The sequence below is a fragment of the Salmo salar genome, chromosome ssa20 (assembly GCF_905237065.1).
Source record: "Salmo salar chromosome ssa20, Ssal_v3.1, whole genome shotgun sequence".
Classification (NCBI taxonomy): Eukaryota; Metazoa; Chordata; class Actinopteri; order Salmoniformes; family Salmonidae; genus Salmo; species Salmo salar.
Window position 1 is genome coordinate 6,186,301 of NC_059461.1, and position 24,882 is coordinate 6,211,182.

General features: G+C 42.4%; 1 protein-coding gene across 1 annotated transcript in view; it reads left to right on the forward strand.

Annotated features, from left to right (window-relative positions):
- Window positions 1-10,394: 10,394 nt before the first annotated feature.
- LOC106580197 (mucin-2) overlaps window positions 10,395-24,882 on the forward strand; it is a 54,062-nt gene continuing 39,574 nt past the window's right edge. Inside the window, exons 1-4 of the mRNA XM_014160998.2 lie at window positions 10,395-11,534; window positions 11,815-11,895; window positions 16,359-16,418; window positions 18,258-19,176. Coding sequence (XP_014016473.2) covers window positions 11,453-11,534; window positions 11,815-11,895; window positions 16,359-16,418; window positions 18,258-19,176 — 1,142 coding nt within the window. The 5' untranslated portion in view covers window positions 10,395-11,452. The remainder of the gene's footprint in view (window positions 11,535-11,814; window positions 11,896-16,358; window positions 16,419-18,257; window positions 19,177-24,882) is intronic.

Sequence of the window (24,882 nt, forward strand, 5' to 3'; positions counted from 1 at the left end):
TAGCGTTAGGAGAAGACAGTGTGGTCATTGGAGACAGCACTGTGACCATACTTGTTTGGTTTTCCAATCCTTCAGTGGGAGTAAACGATCCATCAAGTCTGCTCCAAGTAGCAGGTGTTCAGATTCGAGGTTGGTAACATACACAGGGTGAACAAGCGATACGTCCTGGAAGTGTAGTTTCAGCATGAGTCTCAATGTGAGAGGTGAGGTAGTCTGAGTTAAACCTCAAAGTGTGGTGTCACATCGTTCTGTTTTTAACCAACGTTTAGCTGGCTTCAAAGCCCTTTTGAGATCATTAAACAACGTTTGAGAGATGAGCGATATTGTTTAGCCCGAATCAATTAGCGCATGACAGGTTAAGCAGTCCTCCAGGACTGTTTCCAGGTATGGCCTCTGAGTTGTGTTTAGTGGTCATATTCCCCACAAAGTGGAGTGGATGTTCGCAACAACGTGATGTGTCATTTCTGTTCATGGTGAAAACAGATCGACTTATCGTGTTTTGAGTGGAATTGGCTCTTGCGAAGTTTTTGACCTTTTTCTTCACAACCTTTTTATCAGAGTCTATAGACAAATCCCGTGGACTTGTTTCTTGATCGAGCGGGCCCTGGATAGGGTCACGAGTGAGAGCGGGAGTTATTTGATTGTTAACGTCCTTGCTAAGGGTGTTAATTCCGGCGGACCTGTTGTCTCGCAATTCCACGTCTAGTCCTACTGACTTATCTTTTTCCCTTTTCTCACATTTTACTAGCTTTAGTACTTCATGTAGTAAAACATCTCGAGAACATCGGTCTATGTTGTGATCGTCATTGAACCCTTTGTTACCCTTGTGCTCTGACACTCTATGTGGGTTGGGTGCAGGAACGTAGCGATTAGATCGATTGTAGTGGTAGTCGTTTCGATAGCGACGTACTTTACAGTTATTTTGACCGCAGTGGGTATTGGTCTCGTGGTTTTGTGGTAGAAACCATTGTTGCCAACGCTCTAATACCTGATAATGCACCCTCTAATTGGAGTGAGTGCTCCTGATAAAACTTCAAAACTGAGATGTCAGGGCTCTTAGCGTCGTGTACTTTTGATGCTTGAAAAGCTGTGCTTGCAAGCTCTCTGAGATGTAAGATTGGCAAGCCAACGTGGGCTGTAGGGGCTAAGAAGGTAATGAAGTTGGGATACATGTTCGACAAAAGCATTTGTTTGAATGGTAACAACTTTTTTCACTCTTTCAGAGTTGGCCAAAGTAAGCTGAACAAAGCCTATGATAGTAAGCTTGTGGGTGTTCATTCCGAGCTTGTTTGACAGTGTTAACCAGTGAGCTGTCGTGTTTTCAGTGGTTCTGCAACTCACATTCTATTTTCAAAGCTGTGGCAAGTTTAGCGTAGTCGTTTTGCACGTGTTGCTGTTGTAGACGAATTAACCTCGTCATGTGTCTATTCGTTCGCTTCGACAGATAAAGCTTTTCAGAACCCGTAGCGTTTGGGTAGCCATCCAAGGCGTCCTCTATGTCTGCTAGGAACGTCTCAGTGTTGTTGGCTTACCTGGAACGGGATCAAAGGGGCGGAAGGTTTTGACGAGTTTGTCAAGGCGTTCCGTGCCCAGCAGGTGGAAAGGGTTGGCTTCATCCTGTGGGGAAATTAGGTCTGAAAGGCCAAGAGGAGAAGCCAAGGTTTAGCTTTGTTGGTGAGGAGGCGCCATATTACTCTGTGCCATATGGCCAAGAGGAGAAGACTGAGGGACACCCGAGAGAGTCTGAAACCTTCTTTCGTCTTCACTCCTTTTGTCACGCCCTGACCTGAGAGAGACGGTTTGTTTCTCTATGTGGTTAGGTCAGGGTGTGGGGTGGGCATTCTATGGTGTGTATTTCTTTGTGTTGAGCCAAGTATTGTTCCTAATCAGAGGCACCTGTCTATCATTGTCTCTGATTAGGAATCATACTTAGGCAGCCTTTCCCCACCTGTAGTTGTGGGATCTTATTTTTGTACTGCTTGTTATAGCCTGCTGTTGACGTGATGGTTGTTTGTTTCTGATTTTGTTTAAGTGTTCTGATTTATAATAAATAATTACATTTACATTTGAGTCATTTAGCAGACGCTCTTATCCAGAGTGAATGCATACATTTCATTTTCATGCATTTTGTTTTGTACTGGCCCCCCCATGGGAATCCAACCCACAACCCTGGCGTTGCACACACCATGCTGGCGTTGCACACACCATGCTGGCGTTGCACACACCATGCTCTACCAACTGAGCTACAGGGAGACAAAAATAAGATGAACACTCACCACGCTGCACCTTGGTCTACTCCTTTGGACGGTCGTTGCACCTTTGTGTACCGAGCTCCGGTTGCTTGGTTGGGTAGTCACGCTGTAGCGCGTGACTGTTCTGGAATTCCTCCAGATGGTACCTAAGGGTGATATTCTGCTGCATAGCAGAGTCCACTTCGTTGCTTAGAGTACTGATTTTACACACGTGAGAGTCGCGCTTGCTCCATACCGGAGCGAGAGATTCAGTGATGAGATTTCCTCTTGCTTAGAAATCAATATTTCCATCTTCATCACCTGAGTTCTCTCATCATTCATTTGGTCAGTGACTTCAATGAGTTCTGCTGATTTGTCATGTAACTTAGTCATTGTGTTCATTAACTGATCGCTTTGGTCTGCAGCATTACGACTAGAACATTATTGCTTTGAGTAATATTCATCAAAACTGCATGCATGTTATCATCGTATTTAGTTTTGGCTAAATCGAGTTGTTCCTGTAGAAAAACTATTTAGTTGAAGAGTTTGTGCTCGTTCAACATCATAAGTATTTGCAATTACTTGAATTGTTCAGTTTTCAAACGCAGTTCCTCGGCCAGCAGAATGTTTTCAACCCCCTCTGATAGAGTAGCTTGCACATGATTAAATATGCTGTATATATATATTCTTTTTTCAAAATTTGGGGTTTGAGTTGGTGTGGATCTGCAAAAACGATTTGAATCTATTTAAATACGTTAATGAAACATCAATACTGGATAAGTAATGTGGGACTTGGATGTGAATGAATTTGCAAAAGCTAATTTAATTGATTAATCAATGTTAATGATCAATCATACCTGTATAGGCTATCTGGGAATTAAACTTTACATAACCTGAAAGCATTGCTGTAACTAGGATAATGTGGAAAAGTTGAAAATGTCACATTGGTGGAAACAAATCAATTTGGATCTTATCCAAATGATCCATCTGAAAAGGGTTGAATTGAATGTGACAACAATATCCAATAAGTTGAGATTGGCTGGATATCATAAGTGTAACCAGTAGATCAAATGTGAGTATACATTCACCACCAGGGTCACTAATCCCTGAGGATTGTGAGACAACCTTGGGCCTCAATGGAATTCTTATTTATTTTTTTTACTTGTAAAAAAAAGTTCTTTACCACCAGGGGTCACTAATCGAAAATGGGAGTCCCGAGGAGGTGGAACTTCTGTCGCCCAAAGGTCACTGATCCCAGAAAGCTGAGGTCAAACGAGATTCCCGCACGGCGCAGGATTTCACCGTAAACAAAGGAAAAATGGCTGCTCTTCCTTTGTAAGCTTAGCATCTATTGCAACCTAGCCCCACTTGTACCAGAATCTCTTCCAAGCAAAAGGGTCCCCCTTCAACAAGGGAACGGGTTTATTCGTGATGTCTCACTTTCAAACCCTTTCGGCGTTATTTTTCGCAATGTTTACCGGAACGCGCGGTAACATAGAAATATACCGTTTGTCACGTCCTGACCAGTAAAGGGGTTATTTGTTCTTATAGTTTGGTCAGGACGTGGCAGAGGGTATTTGTTTTATGTGGTTTAGGGTGTGTTTGTGTATGTGTTCATGTAGAGGGGGTATTTGGTTTATATTGTTCGGGGTTGTTGTGTATGTAGAGGGGTATTTGATTTATTAGTCCAGGGTTTTGGTTATTGTTCTATGTTAGTTTATTTCTATGTTCATTCTAGTCGTTTGTATTTCTATGTTTAGCTAATTGGTGTTGGGGCCTTCAGTTGGAGGCAGCTGTCTATCGTTGCCTCTGATTGAAGGTCCTATAAATAGGAATGTGTTTGTCATGGGATTTTGTGGGAGATTGTTTCTTGTTTAGCTGTGTGCCTGACGAGACTGTCCAGTTTTTTTTTTTTTTTGTATACGTTGTTTGTGTTTTCCTTCTTCACAAATACAAAGAAGATGAGTATACATTTTCCCGCTGCGTTTTGATCTACACCCTACGACACCCGTGACAGAATCTCCCACCAAACACGGACCAAGCAGCGGAGAGCAGCAACAGAGCCCAGGGGAATCATGGACATAGGAGGAAATTCTCGACGGGGCTGGACCATGGCACCAGGCTGGGGAATATTGTCGCCCATCAGAGGAGATAGAGGCAGCCAAGGCGGAGCGGCGCCGGTATGAAGCTTTGTACGCGCCGATGGGGAAGCACGAGAGGCACCCCCAATAATTTTTTATGGGGGGGCACACGGGTAGTTTGGCTGGGCCAAGAGTCAACTTCTTGTACATACATTTGGAAACTACGCTCACCATAGTCAGAATATTTAGCACCCTAACAATCGCTCATTCCGATTAGAAATGCAACATATTTACGCATCGATGTCTCACTCTGTCGTCGCTCTGTTGAAACCACTCTATCCGTCTATGGCGAGTAGTTCGATGTGAGTCTCTGGTTGTCCACCAGAGGTCAATGTCCTTCTTAGTTGTATGCTTCTTTGTTTTGGAGTGTTCATTAGAATGAATACATCAGAGTTGTACCACACGGTGGTGAGAGGGATCTGTTCTTCCCTCCCATCTTTGGTCAATTGTCCTAGATTACTTTACATACAGAGCTGCAGACGGTGCATGTTTTGGTCTAGTCTTCACCTTCTTCACTTGTCGAGAGTTTGAGGGGCTTACCATTTTCTTGTCTTCAATGTGTGGACCATGTCCTCACGTTCTCTGGTTTGCATTTAAAGTCTCAGCGAGTCCTTTTAAGCACTCTGGCATTGGATGGCGTTCCGTCGTATTGACACAATGTCTGTGCTCACGTGGGCGTGGTTCCTGACTGGGCCTAGGTTTATATGAACAGCCATTATCTCATTTAGAAGGTTAAAATCACATTTCTATATTCACAAAAGTATTCTTATACTTAATCATTTATTTTTTACAACATTTAGATGCAAGCCAGATAACTAACTCTGAAAGTGTACACATCCTAGTTATCTTGTTATACCATCCTTAATGACATCACAAAATAATAAATGATATGACGTGATTACTGTTTGGATCCCCACCAACCATTCCAAACATTTGGATTTCAAAATGAATGTTCCTTTGTCCAGTCTTAGAGTTCTTAGGCAAGAGTATCTCTCTACACACAGCACATTCCTTTGTTCAATACTGCAGGGCAAGAGAGAGAAAGTTTATGACCGGCGTTAAGTCATAAAACCGTCCCAACTCCCCCATTCCTCTCTGGTGGGAGAGGAGGGAGGGAGGGGGGGTCTGGCTATCTGTCAGCCCTGTGCTGAGCTGATCTGGCGCCTTTGATCCTCACCAAGGAGAGAGAGAGAGTCATGACAAAACCAAGATTCAACTCTTTGGCCTGAATGCCAACCGTCACGCCTGGAGGAACTCTGGCACCATCCCTACAGTGAAGCATGGTGGTGGCAGCATCATGCTGTGGGGGTGTTTTTCAGTGGCAGGGACTGGGAGACTAGTCAGGATCGAGGCAAAGATGAATGAAGCAAAGTATAGAGAGATGCTTGATGAAAACATGCTGCAGAGTGCTCAGCACCTTAGACTGGGTCAAATGTTCACCTTTCTACAGGACAACGACCCTAAGCACACAGCCAAGACAATGCAGGAGTGGCTTCGGGACAAGTCTCTGAATATCCTTGAGTGGCCCAGCCAGAGCCCGGACATAAACCTGATCGAACATCTCTGGAGAGACCTGAAAATAGCTGTGCAGCAACGCTCCCCTTCCAACCTGATAGAGCTTGAGAAGATCTGCAGAGAAGAATGGGAGAAACTCCCCAAATAAAGGTGTGCCAAGCTTGTATCATCATACCCAGACTCAAGGCTGTAATTACTGCCAAAGGTGCTTCAACAAAAAATACTGAGTAAAGAGTCTGAATACTTATGTAAATGTGATACCATTTTTTTTTATATATATATAAATTCTCTAACATTTCTAAAAACCTGTTTTTGCTTTGTTATTACGGGGTATTTTGTATAGATTGATGAGGGGAAAAAAAACGTTTTAACCAATTATAGAATAAGGCTGTAACCTAAAACAATTGGGGAAATGTCAAGGGGTCTGAATACTGTTCAAAGACACTGTTTGCATCAAATACCCGACTCCTTGAAAGTCGTGTATTGATTATATACAGTGGGGGGAAAAAGTATTTGATCCCCTGCTGATTTTGTATGTTTGCCCACTTACAAAGAAATGATCAGTCTATAATTTTAATGGTAGGTTTATTTGAACAGTGAGTGACAGAATAACATCAAAAAAATCCAGAAAACGCATGTCAAAAATGTTATAAAATGATTTGCATTTTAATGAGGGAAATAAGTATTTGACCTCTCTGCAAAACATGACTTAGTACTTGGTGGCAAAACCCTTGCTGGCAATCACAGAGGTCAGACGTTTCTTGTAGTTGGCCACCAGGGTTGCACACATCTCAGGAGGGATTTTGTCCCACTCCTCTTTGCAGATCTTCTCCAAGTCATTAAGGTTTCGAGGCTGACGTTTGGCAACTCGAACCTTCAGCTCCCTCCAGATTTTCTATGGGATTAAGGTCTGGAGACTGGCTAGGCCACTCCAGGACCTTAATGTGCTTCTTCTTGAGCCACTCCTTTGTTGCCTTGGCCGTGTGTTTTGGGTCATTGTCATGCTGGAATACCCATCCACGACCCATTTTCAATGCCCTGGCTGAGGGAAGGAGGTTCTCACCCAAGATTTGACAGTACATGGCCCTGTCAAATGATGCGGTGAAGTTGTCCTGTCCCCTTAGCAGAAAAACACCCCCAAAGCATAATGTTTCCACCTCCATGTTTGACGGTGGAGATGGTGTTCTTGGGGTCATAGGCAGCATTTCTCCTCCTCCAAACACGGCGAGTTGAGTTGATGCCAAAGAGCTCCATTTTGGTCTCATCTGATCACAACACTTTCACCAGTTGTCCTCTGAATCATCCAGATGTTCATTGGCAAACTTTAGACGGGCATGTATATGTATTCTTGAGCAGGGGGACCTTGCGGACGCTGCAGGATTTCAGTCCTTCACTGCGTAGTGTGTTACCAATTGTTTTCTTGGTGACTCTGGTCCCAGCTGCCTTGAGATCATTGACAAGATCCTCCCGTGTAGTTCTGGGCTGATTCCTCACCGTTCTCATGATCATTGCAACCCCACGAGGTGAGATCTTGCATGGAGCCCCAGGCCGAGGGATATTGACAGTTTCTTCCATTTGCGAATAATCGCACCAAATGTTGTCACCTTCTCACCAAGCTGCTTGGCGATGGTCTTGTAGCCCATTCCAGCCTTGTGTAGGTCTACAATCTTGTCCCCGACATCATTGGAGAGCTCTTTGGTCTTGGCCATGGTGGAGAGTTTGGAATCTGATTTATTGATTGCTTCTGTGGACAGGTGTCTTTTTTACAGGTAACAAGCTGCGGTTAGGAGCACTCCCTTTAAGAGTGTGCTCCTAATCTCAGCTTGTTACCTGTATAAAAGACACCTGGGAGCCAGAAATCTTTCTGCTTGAGAGGGGGTCAAATACTTATTTCCCTCATTAAAATGCAAATCAATTTATAACATTTTTGAGATGCGTTTTCCTGGATATTTTTGTTGTTACTCTGTCTCTCACTGTTCAAATAAACCTACCATTGCAATTATAGACTGATCCTTTCTTTATCAGTGGGCAAACGTACAAAATCAGCAGGGGATCAAATACTTTTTTCCCCCCGACTGTATAGCACACGTGATGAATGGTGATCACTGCAATCAACAGATGGAGTGTTGCTCATTGGATTACGCCATATCATGGAATAGGCTATGTGAAAGTTTTAAAGACAAAAGAGAGATTGGAATTATATTTTATTTGGATATCCATCCACAAAAAATTGTATATCCATCTGGTTTTAAGAAAGGGAGGAGGATATTTTCTTATCTAAAATGTGGGTGAAACTTTGCTTTAGTATACATTTCTCGGTTTCGTTATGTGTGTTGTTTCGCACACGGGACTCGAATCTGGATGGACTCGTGCCTCGTAAAAACCGTATAGCCTATTGCACAATATATTCCAACATTCAAACAAAATACACCAGCGACATCATTTAGGTGATAAAGGTTCTGAGCACAGTGTTTCTGATCAGATCGACAATTACCTTTTATTTATTTGTGTGGCTACGATGCCATCTTTAGAGCACAGCATTTTCTGTTAGCTTTCCAGAGCATTGAAAGAGATAAATAAGAGATAAATAAGCTACTACTGAGGTCTAGTGGTCTAGTGTTGTGTTTGGTCAGTGATGTGCTAAAGTGTGATATATGGTATTTTGAAAACTGCTTGTGTGTTGTGTTTATGAGGAGCCCCCTCGTGCATGTATTGTTGCATGAGCTGGCTGCTGTATCCTCCTTGTTTGGCAGATATCTCAGAAAAGGTACAAACTGTGAACCCGCGACCCAAATCACAGAAAATATCTCTCAATCAATAGGACTTCTATATGTTTCGTAGATGTGGGTTATTCCACAAAGTTCTATCTAGCGCTGCAGTGAGTGGGGGGCTGTATAACCCTGTGATGTGGCTCTAACTCTACCTCATTCTCCCTGAGTGAGAGTGGTGCACACTTTGACAGACAGTCCAACAAGTCAGAGGGGTTTAGGAACATAGACACATTTTCAAAATGTGCCATTATTCCCCTTTAAATAGTTGAAAACTTTTAAATGTTTTAGTTAACCTTTATTTAACTAGGCAAGTCAGTTAATAACAAATTCTTATATACAATGACGGCCTAGTTACAGTCCAAACTTTTACCATTCAAGTCTATGGCCATTGAAATGCATTGGATTTTACAGTATACAAATGTGGTTGTTTAGTAGTATATATTTATTTTTTGCAACCTGAAAACAGTCAGCTTGCATGTTTAAAAGTTGTTTTAGTGTTGGTAGCTTTTACAGTTTTGGCACTAGAGGTTCCAGTGGAATGACAATAATAAGTATAAACAGTTTCTAAAGTTGTGCTTTGTTTTGCTTTAATACCATCATTGTTGAGGCAACAATACCAGTAGATAAACAAGCAAATAAAACATGTCAAGATTATCTTTGCTTTTTCTTTTTGTCTCCCATCAGACTTCACTGCCATATTGTTGGATGTTATGGGAAATTCCACAAGCTATCTACAAGAGCTATTCAAATCTAGCTCCATATTATCAGGTAAGGATGATAGTGCTATATAAAACTCAAGGTTACTTTCGTAACCCCGGTTCTCTAATAATGAGTGAGATGTATAACAATGGTATTTTTTATTTAACCTTAATGTAACTAGGCAAGCCAGTTAAGAACAAATTCTTATTTACAATGACGACCTACACCGACCAAACCCGGACGACACTGGGCCAATTGTTCGCCAACCTATGGGACTCCCAATCACGGCCAGTTGTGATACAGCTTGGAATTGAACCAGGGTCTGTAGTGATGCCTCTTGCACTGAGATCCAGGGGGTTGAGGTGGTCAGCCAGCGATGGCGCCACCATGGGGGCATGTTGCAAAACCTGGATGCCTCCATATTGTGCATGTCCAGGCTAAGGGAGCCCCTTATAAGGTTCTTGCTGGTAAGTGGCTTTTGCCATGAGCCCTTCACCTCCCTGAGGCAAGCTGAAAGTGTGGGAAGCAGTTGCTTAACTGGAGCCATACGGGACAGGAGTCTTTACCCATTGTACAAGTCCCTAATGGGATCCTTAACCCCCCAAGGGAGCCCACCACTCGATGCCGAGTTTGACCGCGGAGAGCCAAAACTCCAAGAGGGTGAGAGCAGCCCTCCTGTACTGGGAGCAGGGAGACATAGCGGCTTGAGAGAAAGAATGGGCTCTTCACACTACATTTCAGTCACGAAGTTAATGAGACCCACAAGATTAATCCCATCGTTATCCTTGTCATTTCCTAGCTTGCCTTCCCCTGACACCAAGTCATCATACAGGGAGGGGAGGGAATTGAGGCTATCCATAACCTCACTCCAGCTGGGCTCGGTTGCGAGGAGCTGAATCTCAGCCTCTGCCGGTGGCTTAGAGGTGAGGAGGGAGGGAACGTTTTGAGCCCGCCCTAGTCAGTGCTTTGCAGTGCTCACAGGATTCAGGGTTGTCGAGTTCTGCCTGGGCATGTTCCTTTCCCAGGCAGTTGATTTATAGAAGGTGAAAATCCTTCCCAACAATCATGGAACCTCAAGCGCAAGAACGTGGCAGTACAAGTGCTTGGTTTGACTAGAAGCGCTTGGCTCGCCCTGGGACTGGGTAGCCATTATATAGAATGGGGCTTGGTAACACCGAGACGCCTGTTGTAAAACAAATGTGGCAGCCCGGTGGTTTTGAATAGACGTAAGCTAGCTTGTTAGAAACCTTGTGACTAATGGCTAGCTAGGGTGAGCACAGTATGAACGCTATAGCTAAGGTGCACAGTAGTAGCCGAAGGGAACTGCGTGGGAGAGGTGTTCAACTTTGAGCTGGTATTCTCTCACGGCCGTAGAGCAGCGAGGCTAAAATGGTCGGTCTAGTCAACACAAATGAGTGAACATAGGTTAAAATAAACAAGAGAAGGGAGCTAGCAATAGTGCCATCTGTGCAGGTAGAATGCTAGTGTGGTTACCTTGCCGTCCAGCGAGCTAGCCAAGTTAGCTTATGCTTAGCAGCATGGGCTAACCAGGTCTTGATAGCTAGCCATGTGATGCTAGCTACCACTGGTGACTGAAAAGTTGAAAACTAATTCTAGTGACTGAAAAGTTGAAAACTAATTCTACATTCCTTTCGGTCAGTACTCAACACTATCGACAGGAGCTGAGGTCCTATGTTTGGCATTGTTAACGTAAACGGTTTGCATGTGAACAGTTAAGACAGGGATCAGAGAGCTTCAGGAGCGTAGTGATCTTCACAAAGAAGAGAGCAAGGATGACCAGAGGATGGGATGAGTGGCTCTTGTAAAGAGGGAGGGGCTTACTTCATTCGCCACTTGACCGGTCTGTCTCCGAAAGACGTTGTGTGATTGGTACTTCCTATTGGTGATCCACCTCCAGGGAATCCCATTGTGATACATCTAAAGGAGTAGTTGAAAGAGAACCAATACACACAGTTTGAGTTGACTACCCTGAATGTGTGGTTCAGGCTGTGGGTTTGACTCTTGCATGCGCCACCTTAATATACTGCACAGTATATGACTGTAAGTCATCATTGGGATCATGACTAAAGTTTGAATGTCATACTGTTTCTTTCTTTCAGTGAGCCAAAATAATATTTCTGACTGCATATACATCTGTGTAATGGCAGGTAAATCAGGTAAAGTTTATAGAGTTTTTAGCATATTGGTTATATCTTCTGTGGTAAATGGTGATTGTCTTCTGTCATTGTTGTGGAGGCTTTTCTAAACCAGTTATTGTAATATTCAGATTTCTAAACTGACATGGAAATGTATTGTAAATGTTCCATATTTAAAGTCTGCGTGTAAAATCAAAAGTTTGGATGATTCATATTGGCTATACATTTGTATAATTTTGAATAAGTTTTGCTCATTGATGATGTTTATACATGAGTATACATTTTTGTCTAAATATTTCAGATAAATACCTGTCTCAACTCTGGGAAGTTGACTCCATCATGCCTCTGTTCAATCAGACCATTACAGAAAGCGCACATAAAGGTATTTTTCCCCTCTTAATACACACACAGGCAGACACAGGCATGCACCCAAACACTCACAAGCAAGCACACAGAAACAGACACGCACGCACACATACAAGCATGCACACACACACTTTATCTTAATGATATCTCCATGTGGGGTGACATATCTCACAACACAATACTACATTCTCCATACAGTGGAGCAGCAAAACTACACTGACATCACAGCAGCCAATTTGAAGTTATGCTAAATATTATATTGTGTAAATGTGTGAGGCAGTTAAACGCCAAAGCAACAATTATGTTCAAGATGACAGATATCTCCATTTGGGCTTAGTGTGATACCAAGGGAGTGAACGTTATTTACAATAAGGGTTACATGGAGAAAATCAGACCTCTCTGAAATATAAATGGTTGGCACTCCCTTCAGCAAATATTTGACCTAAACCCTCCCTGAATGCTTGAAAAAAAACAAGTAACCCTCACCTATACCCAAAATAATTATTAAAACAAAGTGGATAGCACAGAGAATAGTCTACCCTTTAACCTCACTTCTTTGATGGACCCAGAGCCTTACATGCTGACCCGACCGCTCATCCGCCATCGCGCACATGTTGATTTTATCCACCCACACCAGACGCGATCAGGACACACAGGTTTAAATATCAAAACGAACTCTGAACCAACTATATTCATTTGGGGACAGGTTGAAAAGCATTAAACATTTATGGCAATTTAGCTAGCTAGCTGTTGGTAGCTAATTTGTCCTGGGATATAAACATTGGGTTGTTATTTTACCTGAAATGCACAAGGTTCTCTGCTCCGACAACTAATCCACAGATAAAAGGGAAAACTGAGTTTGTTTCTAGTAATCTCTCCTCCTTCAGGCTTCTTCTTCTTTGGACTTTACACTCCAACTGGACTGGAGTGTGAACCTCAATCACCCACGTGGGTAAATACTCCTAAAAACCAATGAGGAGATGGCACGTGGGTATATGCTCCTAAAAACCAATGAGGAAACGGGAGAGGCAGGACTTGCAGTGCGTCAAGGGTCACAAATAGAACCATGTTCTATTTTAGCGCCTGGCTACGCAGACTGTGGGTGCAACGAGTGGTGTGGTCAGCATGTTAGATATGCAGTTTTAGAAACTGTTCTTCGTCCTGTAATCATTACATAGCAACGCAGGAATTTTGATAGAACACAGGGCTGAGGGGCCAGAGGTTTGTGGGTTCACAGACCACCGTGGACAAGAGTAGCATTGAAAGATGTATTTTATGCTTAAAGCATTGCATGAATCAATCATCGTTTTTGCAGGCCTGAGAAAAAATTGCCTTTTATAAAAAATGTCATTCAATTCTACATCATTTTACATATTAGCGGATTTATTTTCTATACCACACAAATGACCAAAATTACAGTGAGATAGGCCTATGTGTTCATCTTATCATATTTCTCCAATGCCAAATCAGTGTGTCTTGTTTGCAACAAAATTCAATACAATCTGAGACATCATTAGGAATCTGAGCATGGTACTTTCAAAAGTTATGTCAAAGAAACATAACACTGTTATCCCCATATGCATCGGAGTCACATCTTTCCCGGGTATTTTACAGCTTGTTTCTAGCATAAAGCATTGCGGACCAAAGCACTGTTATAGATCACTTTATATAATTGGATGCGTTTTATTTTCTTCAAACTCTTAAGCTAACATGGGGTAGTCTGTGCTATTTGCCATTTTCTGTAAAGATGCACTATGCGGAAATTGCTCTGTCATTTCCGGGTTCGTAAAATTCAAAAAGTTTGCCTAATTTATGTGACAAAACAAGCAAGTATAATGTAGCAAATCATTGTACCATCTAAACCGCTGCGAAATGTATTTTCCATAACAAAAAATATTGTATTGTCAGCTGTTTGAAGTTGGTGTACAAAACTGATAGTAAAAGACACAAAAACACTTAAGGTAAGCATAGAAATAGCTCACATAGAACATATCTACTCACTTGCTTTCAATAAGAATAACATATCTGTAACTCACATTTCTATGTGAATTTGTTCAGGTCGCCCAAAAATTGAAAAGGTAGACCTAAGGCATACCCTCTGAAATCCCCTCAACTTGAGTCTTGGTTTTAACTTAACAGCCCTTCACTGACATGGAGGTTGGCTATTTAATGAATGCATAGTGGGTGGAGGAATTGACTGAAAAATCTATGGATATTGCAGCCTATAGCTTAATTTCATCTGTCAAACAGGTAGGCCTACTATCAGACCTCAGGATAAGACCCAGATGCAGACAGTTCGAATCACAGAAGTGTATTAACAAAACAGGGGTCAGGCAACCGACAGGTCAAGGGCAGGAAGAGGTCAGTGCAGGGCAGTGTCAAAAGGTACTGAACAGCAAGCAGGCTCAGGGCAGGCAGAATGGTCAAAACCAGAAGAACCAGAAAACGAACAGGAGTACAGAAAATCACGCTGGTAGGCTTGACGAGACAGGATGAACTGGCAACGGGCAACCAGAAAACACAGGTATAAATGCACAGAGGATAATGGGGAAAATGTGCGACACCTGGAAAGGGGTGGAGACAAGCATAAGACAGGTGAAACAAATCAGGGTGTGACACCTACCTGTTATTTCTTAAATAGGAAGAATTAGGCTTAAATGAATTATGCCTACTTTTTTTTATTTTTACCCCTTTTTCTCCCAAATTTAGTGGTATCCAATTGGTAGTTACGGTCTCGTCTCATCGCTGCAACTCCCTTACGGAATTGGGAGAGGTGAAGGTCGAGAGCCACGCGTCCTCCGAAACACGACCCAACCATGCCGCACTGCTTCTTTACACAATTCCCACTTAACCCGGAAGCCAGCCGCATCAATGTGTCGGAGGAAACACCGTACCCCTGGCGACCGTGTCAGCATGCATGTGCTAGGATCTCTAGTGGCACAGCTAGCAACTATAATGCAGTGCCTTAGACCACTGCACCACTCGCGAGGCGAATTTGCCTACTTTAATCACCATGAACTGTCCATTTTCGAAAGCCTAATCAAAAATAATTTTCAGAAGAATACTTTGACTCTCCTGCTGAACGGCCACCCTAGACCTACACAGCACAGCCGGGGCTCAGGTTTGGAATATCCATTGCGGTATGTAATGCAGCCTAGTTTTATTTTCACCATCCCAGCAGCTCTTAGAAATATAACTTTGATCTGTGCTTCTCTGAGCATGCACTTTGTAGCCTATAGGCTATGGATTATTTGATTGAGACCACATTAAATAGCCTACATCCACAATTCATATTGTGCGTACAGTGAAGAGTCAGAGGCATCGGGCACACATCGATATACACTGAGTTTACAAAACATTAGGAACTTTCCTAATATTAAATGGCACCCACTTTTGTCCTCAGAACAGCCTCAATTTGTCAGGGCATGGACACTGCAAGGTGTCAAAAGCGTTCCAAAGGGATGCTGGCCCATGCATGTTGACTCCAATACTTCCTACAGTTGTCAAGTTGGCTGGATGTCCTTTGGGTGGTGGACCATTCTTGATACACACTGGAAACTGTTGAGCATGAAAAACCCAACAGCGTTGAAGTTCTTGACACACTCAAACTGGTGCACCTGGCACCTACTACCATACCGCGTTCAAAAGCACTTAAATATTTTGTCTTGCCCATTCAACCTCTGAATGGCACACATACAGTACACAATCCATGTCTCAATTGCCTCGAGGCTTAAAAATCCTTTAACCTGTTTCCTCCCCTTCATCTACACTGATTTTAGATGTAACAAGTGACATCAAAAAGGCATCATACCTTTCACCTTGATTCACCTGAACAGTCTATATCTGTAACGGCTGTCGTAGGAGAGAGAGGACCAAGGCGCAGCAGGTTGCGTGCTCATCATTATAATTTATTAAATAAACGTGAACACGGAAAACAAAGAATGACAGACCGACAGTTTCACAGGCTACAATACTAACAGCAGTGCAAAATACAACTACCCACAATTAACAACCCCAAACACATACCTATATATAGGACTTTCAATCAGAGCTAAATAGAAACACCTGCCTCCAATTGAGAGTCCACACCCAAACCTAAACATAGAAAAACTAAACTAGACAGAACGTAGAAAATACAACCTAGAACATACCCAACACTCAGAACTAACAAATCACACACCCTAAACACAACCAACCAACCACCCCGAACCAACCAAAACAAATACCCTCTGCCACGTCCTGACCAAACTACAAAACAAATAATACCTAAACTGGTCAGGACGTGACAATATCATGGAAAAAGCATGTTTTGTACGCTCGGTGTATAGCCTAATAAGCAACTCATTCTAAAACACTGAGAAATATTGACATTCCATCAATTACAAATTGCATGACCCTCCCCTGTATTAGATTTAAAAAATACTAAACCCTCCCCTTGACTGAAATTGAAAAAACATGACCGTCCCCATTTTCCTCCAGGTAACCATTCTGTCAATTTTCATCTGTCCCTAACCAGTAGAGTCCACTCCACTGAACTTGGTAAGTTGTACATGCCATTAACTTTTTATTTACCAATGCCTTGTATCATGATAGTACTGGTAATGGTCACTGTTTGTTCCATTTGAATGCAGTTCATTGACAATCAACATTCTCTTCGTGCTAATAGTGCTAAACAGAATGCATTTTTTATAATCAATTATAGTAAATCATGCAACTTGCTGACAATCGTAAACAGCACTTTATCGTGATCTTGCAGCTATTGACATAAAAACATACAGTGGAAGTCGGAAGTTTACATACACCTTAGCCAAATACATTTAAACTCCGTTTTTCACAATTCCTGACATTTAATCGTAGTAAAAATTCCAAGGGAATGTGGTCAGTTTATTTTATTTTTATTTTAAGAATGTGAAATATCAGAATAATATTAGAGATAATGATTTATTTCAGATTTTATTTCTTTCATCACATTCCCAGTGGGTCAGAAGTTTACATACACTCAATTATTATTTGGTAGCATTGCCTTTAAATGGTTTAACTTGGGTCAAACGTTTCAGGTAGCCTTCCACAAGCTTCCCACAAAAAATTAGGTGAATTTTGGCACATTCCTCCTGACAGAGCTAGTGTAACTGAGTCAGGTTTGTTGGCCTCCTTACTCGCACACGCTTTTTCAGTTCTGCCCACTAATTTTCTATGGGATTGAGGTCAGGGCTTTGTGATGGCCTCTCCAATACCTTGACTTTGTTGTCCTTAAGCCATTTTGCACAACTTTGAAAGTATGCTTGGGGTCATTGTCCATTTGGAAGACCCATTTGCGACCAAGCTTTAACTTCCTGACTGAAGTCTTGAGATATTGCTTCAATATATCCACATAATTGTCCTGCCTCATGATGCCATGTATTTTGTGAAGTGCACCAGTCCCTCCTGCAGCAAAGCAACCCCACAACATGATGCTGCCACCCCCGTTCTTCACGGTTGCGATGGTGTTCTTCAGCTTGCAAGCTTCCCCCTTTTTCCTCCAAACATAACGATGGTCATTATGGCCAAACAGTTCTATTTTTGTTTCATCAGACCAGAGGACAATTCTCTGGTCTTGTTTCCTCAAGCATCTTCACAAGGTCCTTTGCTGTTGTTCTGGGATTGATTTGTACTTTTCGCACGAAAGTACGTTCATCTCTAGGAGACATACCGCTTTGGAAGGAGACACGTTTTGACGGCAGCGTGGTCCCATGGTGTTTATACTTGCATACTATTGTTTGTGCAGATGAACGTGGTACCTTCAGGCATTTGGAAATTGCTCCCAAGGATGAACAAGTCTTGTGAAGGTTTTTCTGAGGTCTTGGCTGATTTCTTTTGATTTTCCCATGATGTCAAGCAAAGAGGCAGTGAGTTTGAAGGTAGGCCTTAAAATACATCCACAGTACACCTCCAATTGACTCAAATCATGTCAATTAGCCTATCAGAAGCTTCTAAAGCCATGACATAATTTTCTGGAATTTTCCAAGCTGTTTAAAGGCACAATCAACTTAATGTATGCAAACTTCTGACCCACTGGAATTGTGATACAGTGAATTATAAGTGAAATAATCTGTCAATAAACAATTGTTGGAACAATTACTTGTGTCATGCACAAAGTAGATGTCCTAACCGACTTGCCAAAACTATAGTTTGTTTACAAGAATTTGGGGAGTGGTTGGAAAACGAGTTTTAATGACTCCAACCTAAGTGTTTGTAAACTTCTGACTTCAACTGTATGTATTATTGGCCTCCTCCTGATGAGTAACATTTTCAGTTAGGCTAGTGCTTGCACATTCTCACAGGCTCTGTAAAAGCTATGTACAGCAATGAATGACCTTACATCTGTCCATGTTTGACTAGTATCTTCCACAGCCTCAGAAATTACCTCTACAGCTCCACTGACCACAACCAGTAGAACCAGAAACACATCCTTCTTGACCTCAACAAGAGCTCAACCCAACACAACCACACCCTCACCGACTACAAAGACTAGAACCAGTACTACAGGCCGACCGACCTCAATATCAGTTCCTCATACCACTACAAGCAGAACTACAGTCCTACCGACCCCAACTACAGCCCTTCCGATCACAATCACAGCCCAACCAACCATAACTAAAGCACCACCGTCCACAACCACAGCCCAACAAAGTAGATCTACAGCCCTACAAACCACAACCCAATCAACCACAGCCCGACCAACCACATCTACAGCCCTACCAACCACAGCCCAACCAACTACAGCTTTACCAATCCCAGCCCTACTGCCTACAACCACAGCCCAACCAACCACAACTACAGCCCTACCAATCACGACCACAGCCACGCCAACTGCAGCTCAACCAATTCCAACCTCAGTGCAACCGACCAAAGTCCCATCATCCACAACCACAGACCAACTGACCACAACAGCTCAACTGACTACAACCACACCACAACTGACCACAGTCCAAGTGACGACAACCACAACCACAACCCAACTGACCACAACCACAGACCAACCAACCACAGCCTTGCCACCCACAATCAGATTCCGAATGACGACAACCCCAAGTTCGAATTTCTATAACCACAGCCCCATCAACCATAACCACAATCCCGATAACCTCAACCACAGCACAACCGACCACAGACCCACCAGCCACAGGCCAAGCTATTACAACCACACCACAATTGCCCACAGCCCAACTAACTACAACCACAGCCCCATGGACCATTACCAATATAACCACAACCGCAACCAGAGTGATCACCAAAGCACCCATCACAGAGAAACCAGGTAAGTAATCAAGTTTACTAATGCAAGGCAAGAATACTTAGTCTGGGTGCCATTCTGTTTCTGCTTTGCTGCGAACTCCTTATGGAATTGTCATGCCAACATTTTTTGGCTTGCCAGAAATCCGATTTCCATCCAACCTTTTTTATGCGAGCAAAGTACATGTCAGATAAAAAATGTCGACAGGCCAGATGGGAACATAACATTTTTCAGGAAAACTTTAAAAATGTCGATTAAACAAAATACGCTAAAGGTGGGATCTTTTTGTGTCTGTAAAAAGAATTTGGTGAGATTGTCAGTGGAAACACTTTCATGTGTAAATATTTATATAATAAGCATCATATCGAAGTAAACTTGGAGTCATCCGATGACATGTTGTGTGGTCCTTCCACTATGACTAGTCGGGAAAGCATGCTGTTTATTATTATTATTTTTTCCCACCTTTATTTAACCTGGTCGGCCAGTTGAGAACAAGTTCTCATTTACAACTACGACCTGGCCAAGATAAAGCAAAGCAGTGCGACAAAACAACAACACAGAGTTACACATAAACAAACGTACAGTCAATAATACAATATAAAAATCAATGTACAGTGTGTGTAAATGTAGAAGATTAGGGAGGTAAGGCAATAAATAGGCCATAGAGGTGAAATAATTACAATAATAGCATTAACACTGGAGTGATTGATGTGCAAGTAGAGATACTGGGATGCAAAAAGATAAATAACAATATGGGGTGAGGTAGTTGGGTGTGCTATTTACAGATTGGCTGTGTACAGGTACAATGATCGGTAAGCTGCTCTGACAGCTGATGCTTAAAGTTAGAGGGAGATATATAAGACTCCAGCTTCAGTGATTTTTGCAATTCATTCCAGTCATTGGCAGCAGAGAACTGGAAGGAAAGGCGGCCAAATGAGGTGTTGGCTTTGGGGATGACCAGTGAAATACACCTGCTGGAGTGCGTGCTACGGGTGGGTGTTGCTATGGTGACCAGTGACATGAGATAAGGCGGAGCGTTACCTAGCAGAGACTTATAGATGACCTGGAGCGAGTGGTTTAGGCGATGACTATGTAGCGAGGGCCAGCCAACGAGAGCATACAGGTCGCAGTGGTGGGTAGTATTGTCACGTCCTGACCAGTATAGAGTATATTTGGTTATTGTAGTTTGGTCAGGACGTGGCAGAGGGTAGTTGATGTATGTATTATGGGGTTTGTCACTGGTCTATGTCTGTGTTTCTATGTCTAGTTGATTGGGGTTGGACTCTCAATTGAAGGCAGGTGTGTTGAGTTGCCTTTGATTGGGAGTCCTATATAGTAGGGTGTGTTTGTCTTTGTTTTTGGTGGGTAGTTGTTTGAGAGCACTGCTTTTTGTTGAGCCTGCTTTTACTGTTTCATGTCGCTAGTTTGTTTATTGTTTTCTTCCGTGGTGTTCGCATTATTTTATAAATAAATATGTTCAGCACGAAACCCGCTGCGCATTGGTCCCTTTCTCTCTACGACGACAAGCGTGACAAGTATATGGGGCTTTGGTGACAAAACGGATGGGACTGTGATAGACTACATCCAGTTTGCTGAGTAGAGTGTTGGAGGCTATTTTGTAAATGACATCGCCAAAGTCAAGGATTGGAAGGATAGTCAGATTTACGAGGGTATGTTTGGCAGCATGAGTGAAGGAGGCTTTGTTGTGAAATAGGAAGATGATTCTAGATTTCATTTTGGATTGGAGATGCTTAATGTGAGTCTGGAAGGAGAGTTTACAGTCTAACCAGACACCTAGGTATTTGAGTAGGGTTGTAGATATTAGACTATAGATTAAATAAATTATGATGATCATCACAGGTTGGTGAAAGTGCACGGTGATGAGCTTGATCCTTCTTTCCAATAAATATTGAGGGTCTTAATCTGATGACATGATCATTGATGCTTGCCTGCCGTTTGACCAAATAATCTTGCTCTTTTGTCCATAATAATCTCATGTAGGCTATACGTGCGCTATAGCCAACATGCTAGAACGCATGTGCCAACACTGGAGTGGCCACTCTTGCTATATAATGCAATTTTATTTGTGAGAAGACCATCAGTAGAGTTGAATAAAGGTACATAAGCTGCTAGCAGGGCATAGAATATTGCATTGATGGTAAACAGCGGGTTGTGCAGGTGTTAGTTTCTGTGGAGGAGGCTTTGTTGCCACATAGTTCATGGTGGCATTGGAGCCTTTTTGCTGAAAGGCTGCAGGCTTCTCCTGTTGGGTATGGGCCCTAGCTGCACCCAGGTGACTCTGCTTCCATCTTCAGCCATTGTACTAGGTACTGAAGGAGCGCCATCTGATGGTCGGTGAACTCTGAGAAGTGGCGGTGTAAACTAGAGACATGCTCCCCGGGTCCCCTTTCAGAGGGACAATGATGCAGCAGAAGACATACTAAAGTCACTAATTGGTTGCCACAAATACACACACGGCATTGAATTGTAGTAGGGTTGATAATGGTGGAAGTGCAAGTGATAGTGAAAGTCGTTTTAAATTGGTAAGAAACAGAAAGAAACACGGGCTGTAATTACAGTTATTGCTATACAATAGAAATGTATGCTACTATGCTAATGTATTAACATATGTATATAAGGTGCCAGCAGGAGCAGTGCAATCGAACATCGAAGCAACGGTAAACGGCTAATAAGCTACTTAGCATAGCATAATCAGTGGATACAGATGGCTACATTAGCATTGGAATTAACAGTGCAATATTAGCAGTAACCAGTAGATAAATAACAGTAAATAGCACATAACGTACTGTAAACAGCATACCATTAGGCTAATAGAAGATGCACACAAAGGCTTCAGTAAATAAACAACCAATACACACAATGTGGAGTAATTATGTTAACGGCGCTGCAATGCTAACAGTTTAGTTAGGCAAACTAAACACTCTATTTACCATGGGGAGTTAGCATACTAACCATGCTAACGACTCTAGCATGCTAACGACACTAGCATGTTAAAAAGGAAATAGACCAGAAACCATAAGTAATGCTGGAAACCATGCCAAATATTTGTTGTCTTTTAGCAGTTTGGGACTACAAACACAACTGCCATTTTAGGTCACATAGGGGATATGTTATGGGGATACCACATGGAATGACTCACACTCTAAAAGCATGAAAAGTAATGGAAACTAACAGAACCACACTAACAATATGTACAGCACACAAGAGGGCCTGTGGTAGCGGGTTCCGTTTTTAGTGCAAGCATTTGTAACACAATGACAACATTGTTACAACACTGTAAGACAGTATAATAGAGAATATATTGGCTAATTACACACATATACACACTTCAAGCATGACAATGGTATGCTAGAACAGGCCACTTACTTTGCATTGATGCACTAGCACCACACCATGTTAGGAAAAGTGTCCAGATTTTGCAGTCTAGTATGCACTCTTCAGCTACAGTGTATTCTTCTTGACTAAAGGTATCCACATCTCTCCTGGAAGAACTCTGCACAAAAGACTACTTATGGGTTGTTCGCGAACAAATCAGCTCTAAGAGCCGGCTCTTGTAGGTGAACGTTGGGAGCCGGCTCACATATCAGAAGAGCCGAATCTACAGTTGAAGTCGGAAGTTTACATACACCTTAGCCAAATACATTTAAACTCAGTTTTTCACAATTCCTGACATTTAATCCTAGCAAAAATTCCCTGTCTTAGGTCAGTTAGGATCACCACTTTATTTTAAGAATGTGAAATGTCAGAATAATAGTAAAGATAAGGATTTATTTCAGCTTTAATTTCTTTCATCACATTCCCAGTGGGTCAGAAGTTTACATACACTCAATAGTATTTGGTAGCATTAACTTTAAATTGTTTAACTTGGGTCAAACATTTCGAGTAGCCTTCCACAAGCATCCCACAATAAGTTGGGTGAATTTTGGCCCATTCCTCCTGACAGAGCTGGTGTAACTGAGTCAGGTTTGCAGGCCTCCTTGCTCGCACACTCTTTTTCAGTTCTGCCCACAAATGTCCTATAGGATGAGGTCAGGGCGTTGTGATTGCCACTCCAATACCTTGACTTTGTTGTCCTTAAGCCATTTTCCACAACTTTGGAAATATGCTTGGGGTCATTGTCCATTTGGGACCAATCTTTAACTTCCTGATTGATGTCTTGAGATGTTGCTTCAAAATATCCACGTAATTTTCCGTCCTCATGATGCCATCTATTTTGTGAAGTGCACCAGTCCCTCCTGCAGCAAACCACCCCACAACATGATGCTGCCACCCACGTGCTTCACGGTTGGGATGGTGTTCTTTGGCTTGCAAGCCTCCCCCTTTTTCATCCAAACATAACGATGGTCATTATGGCCAAACAGTTATATTTTTGTTTCATCAGACCAGAGGACATTTCTCCAAAAAGGACGCTCTTTGTCCCCATGTGCAGTTGCAAACTGTAGTCTGGCTTTTTTTATGGCGGTTTTGGAGCAGTGGCTTCTTCCTTGCTGAGCGGCCTTTCATGTTATGTCGATATAGGACTCGTTTTACTGTGGATATTGTCACGTCCTGACCAGTATAAGGGTTATTTGTTATTGTAGTTTGGTCTGGACGTGGCAGAGGGTATTTGTTTTATGTGGTTCGGGGTGGTGTTTTTTGTAGAAGGGTATTTGATTTAGGTATTCTGGGGTTTTTGGGCACTGTTCCTTGTTTATGTATTTCTATGTTTAGTCTAGTTAGTTGTATTTCTATGTTTAGGTTAATGGGGGGTTGGACTCTCAATTGGAGGCAGGTGCTTTCTCGTTGCCTCTGATTGAGAGTCCTATATATGGGTATGTGTTTGGTTTAGTGTTTGTGGGAGATTGTTTCTTATTTTGCGTGTGTGAGCCTTACAAGACTGTTTAGTTGATCGTTCGTTCTTCTTTTGTTATTTTTGGTGTTTTCTTGGTTCAAATAAATATCAAGATGAGCATCCACATTCCTGCTGCGTTTTGGTCCTCCATTCCAGATGACAACCGAGACAGATATAAATACTTTTGTATCTGTTGCCTCCAGCATCTTCACAGGTCCTTTGCTGCTGTTCTGGGATTGATTTGCACTTTTCGCTCCAAAGTACGTTCATCTCTAGGAGACAGAACTCGTCTCCTTCCTGAGTGGTATGACGGCTGCATGGTCCCATGGTGTTTATACTTGCGTACTATTGATTGTACAGATGAATGTGGTAACTTCAGGCGTTTGGAAATTGCCCCCAAGGAGGAACCAGACTTGTGGAGGTCTACAATTTTTTTCTGAGGTCTTGGCTGATTTCTTTTGATTTCCCCATGATGTCACGCAAAGAGGCACTGAGTTTGAAGGTAGGCCTTAAAACCTCTTCATTATACGGGGCAGTATTTTCACGGCCGGATGAAAAAAGTACCCAAATTAAACTGCCTCCTACTCAGACTCAGAAGGTAGGATATGTATATTATTAGTAGATTTGGATAGAAAACAGTCTGAAGTTTCTAAAACTTTTTGAACAATGTCTGTGAGTATAACAGAACTCATATGGCAGGCAAAACCCTGAGAAAAATCCAACCAGGAAGTTTGACCTGTAGTCATTTCAAATTATGTTCTATCTAAACTACAGTGTCCGTGATGTCATATTGCACTTCCTAAGGCTTCCACTAGATGTCAACAGTCATTAGAACCTCGTTTGAGGCTTCTACAATACAATTTGATTGAATAACACCC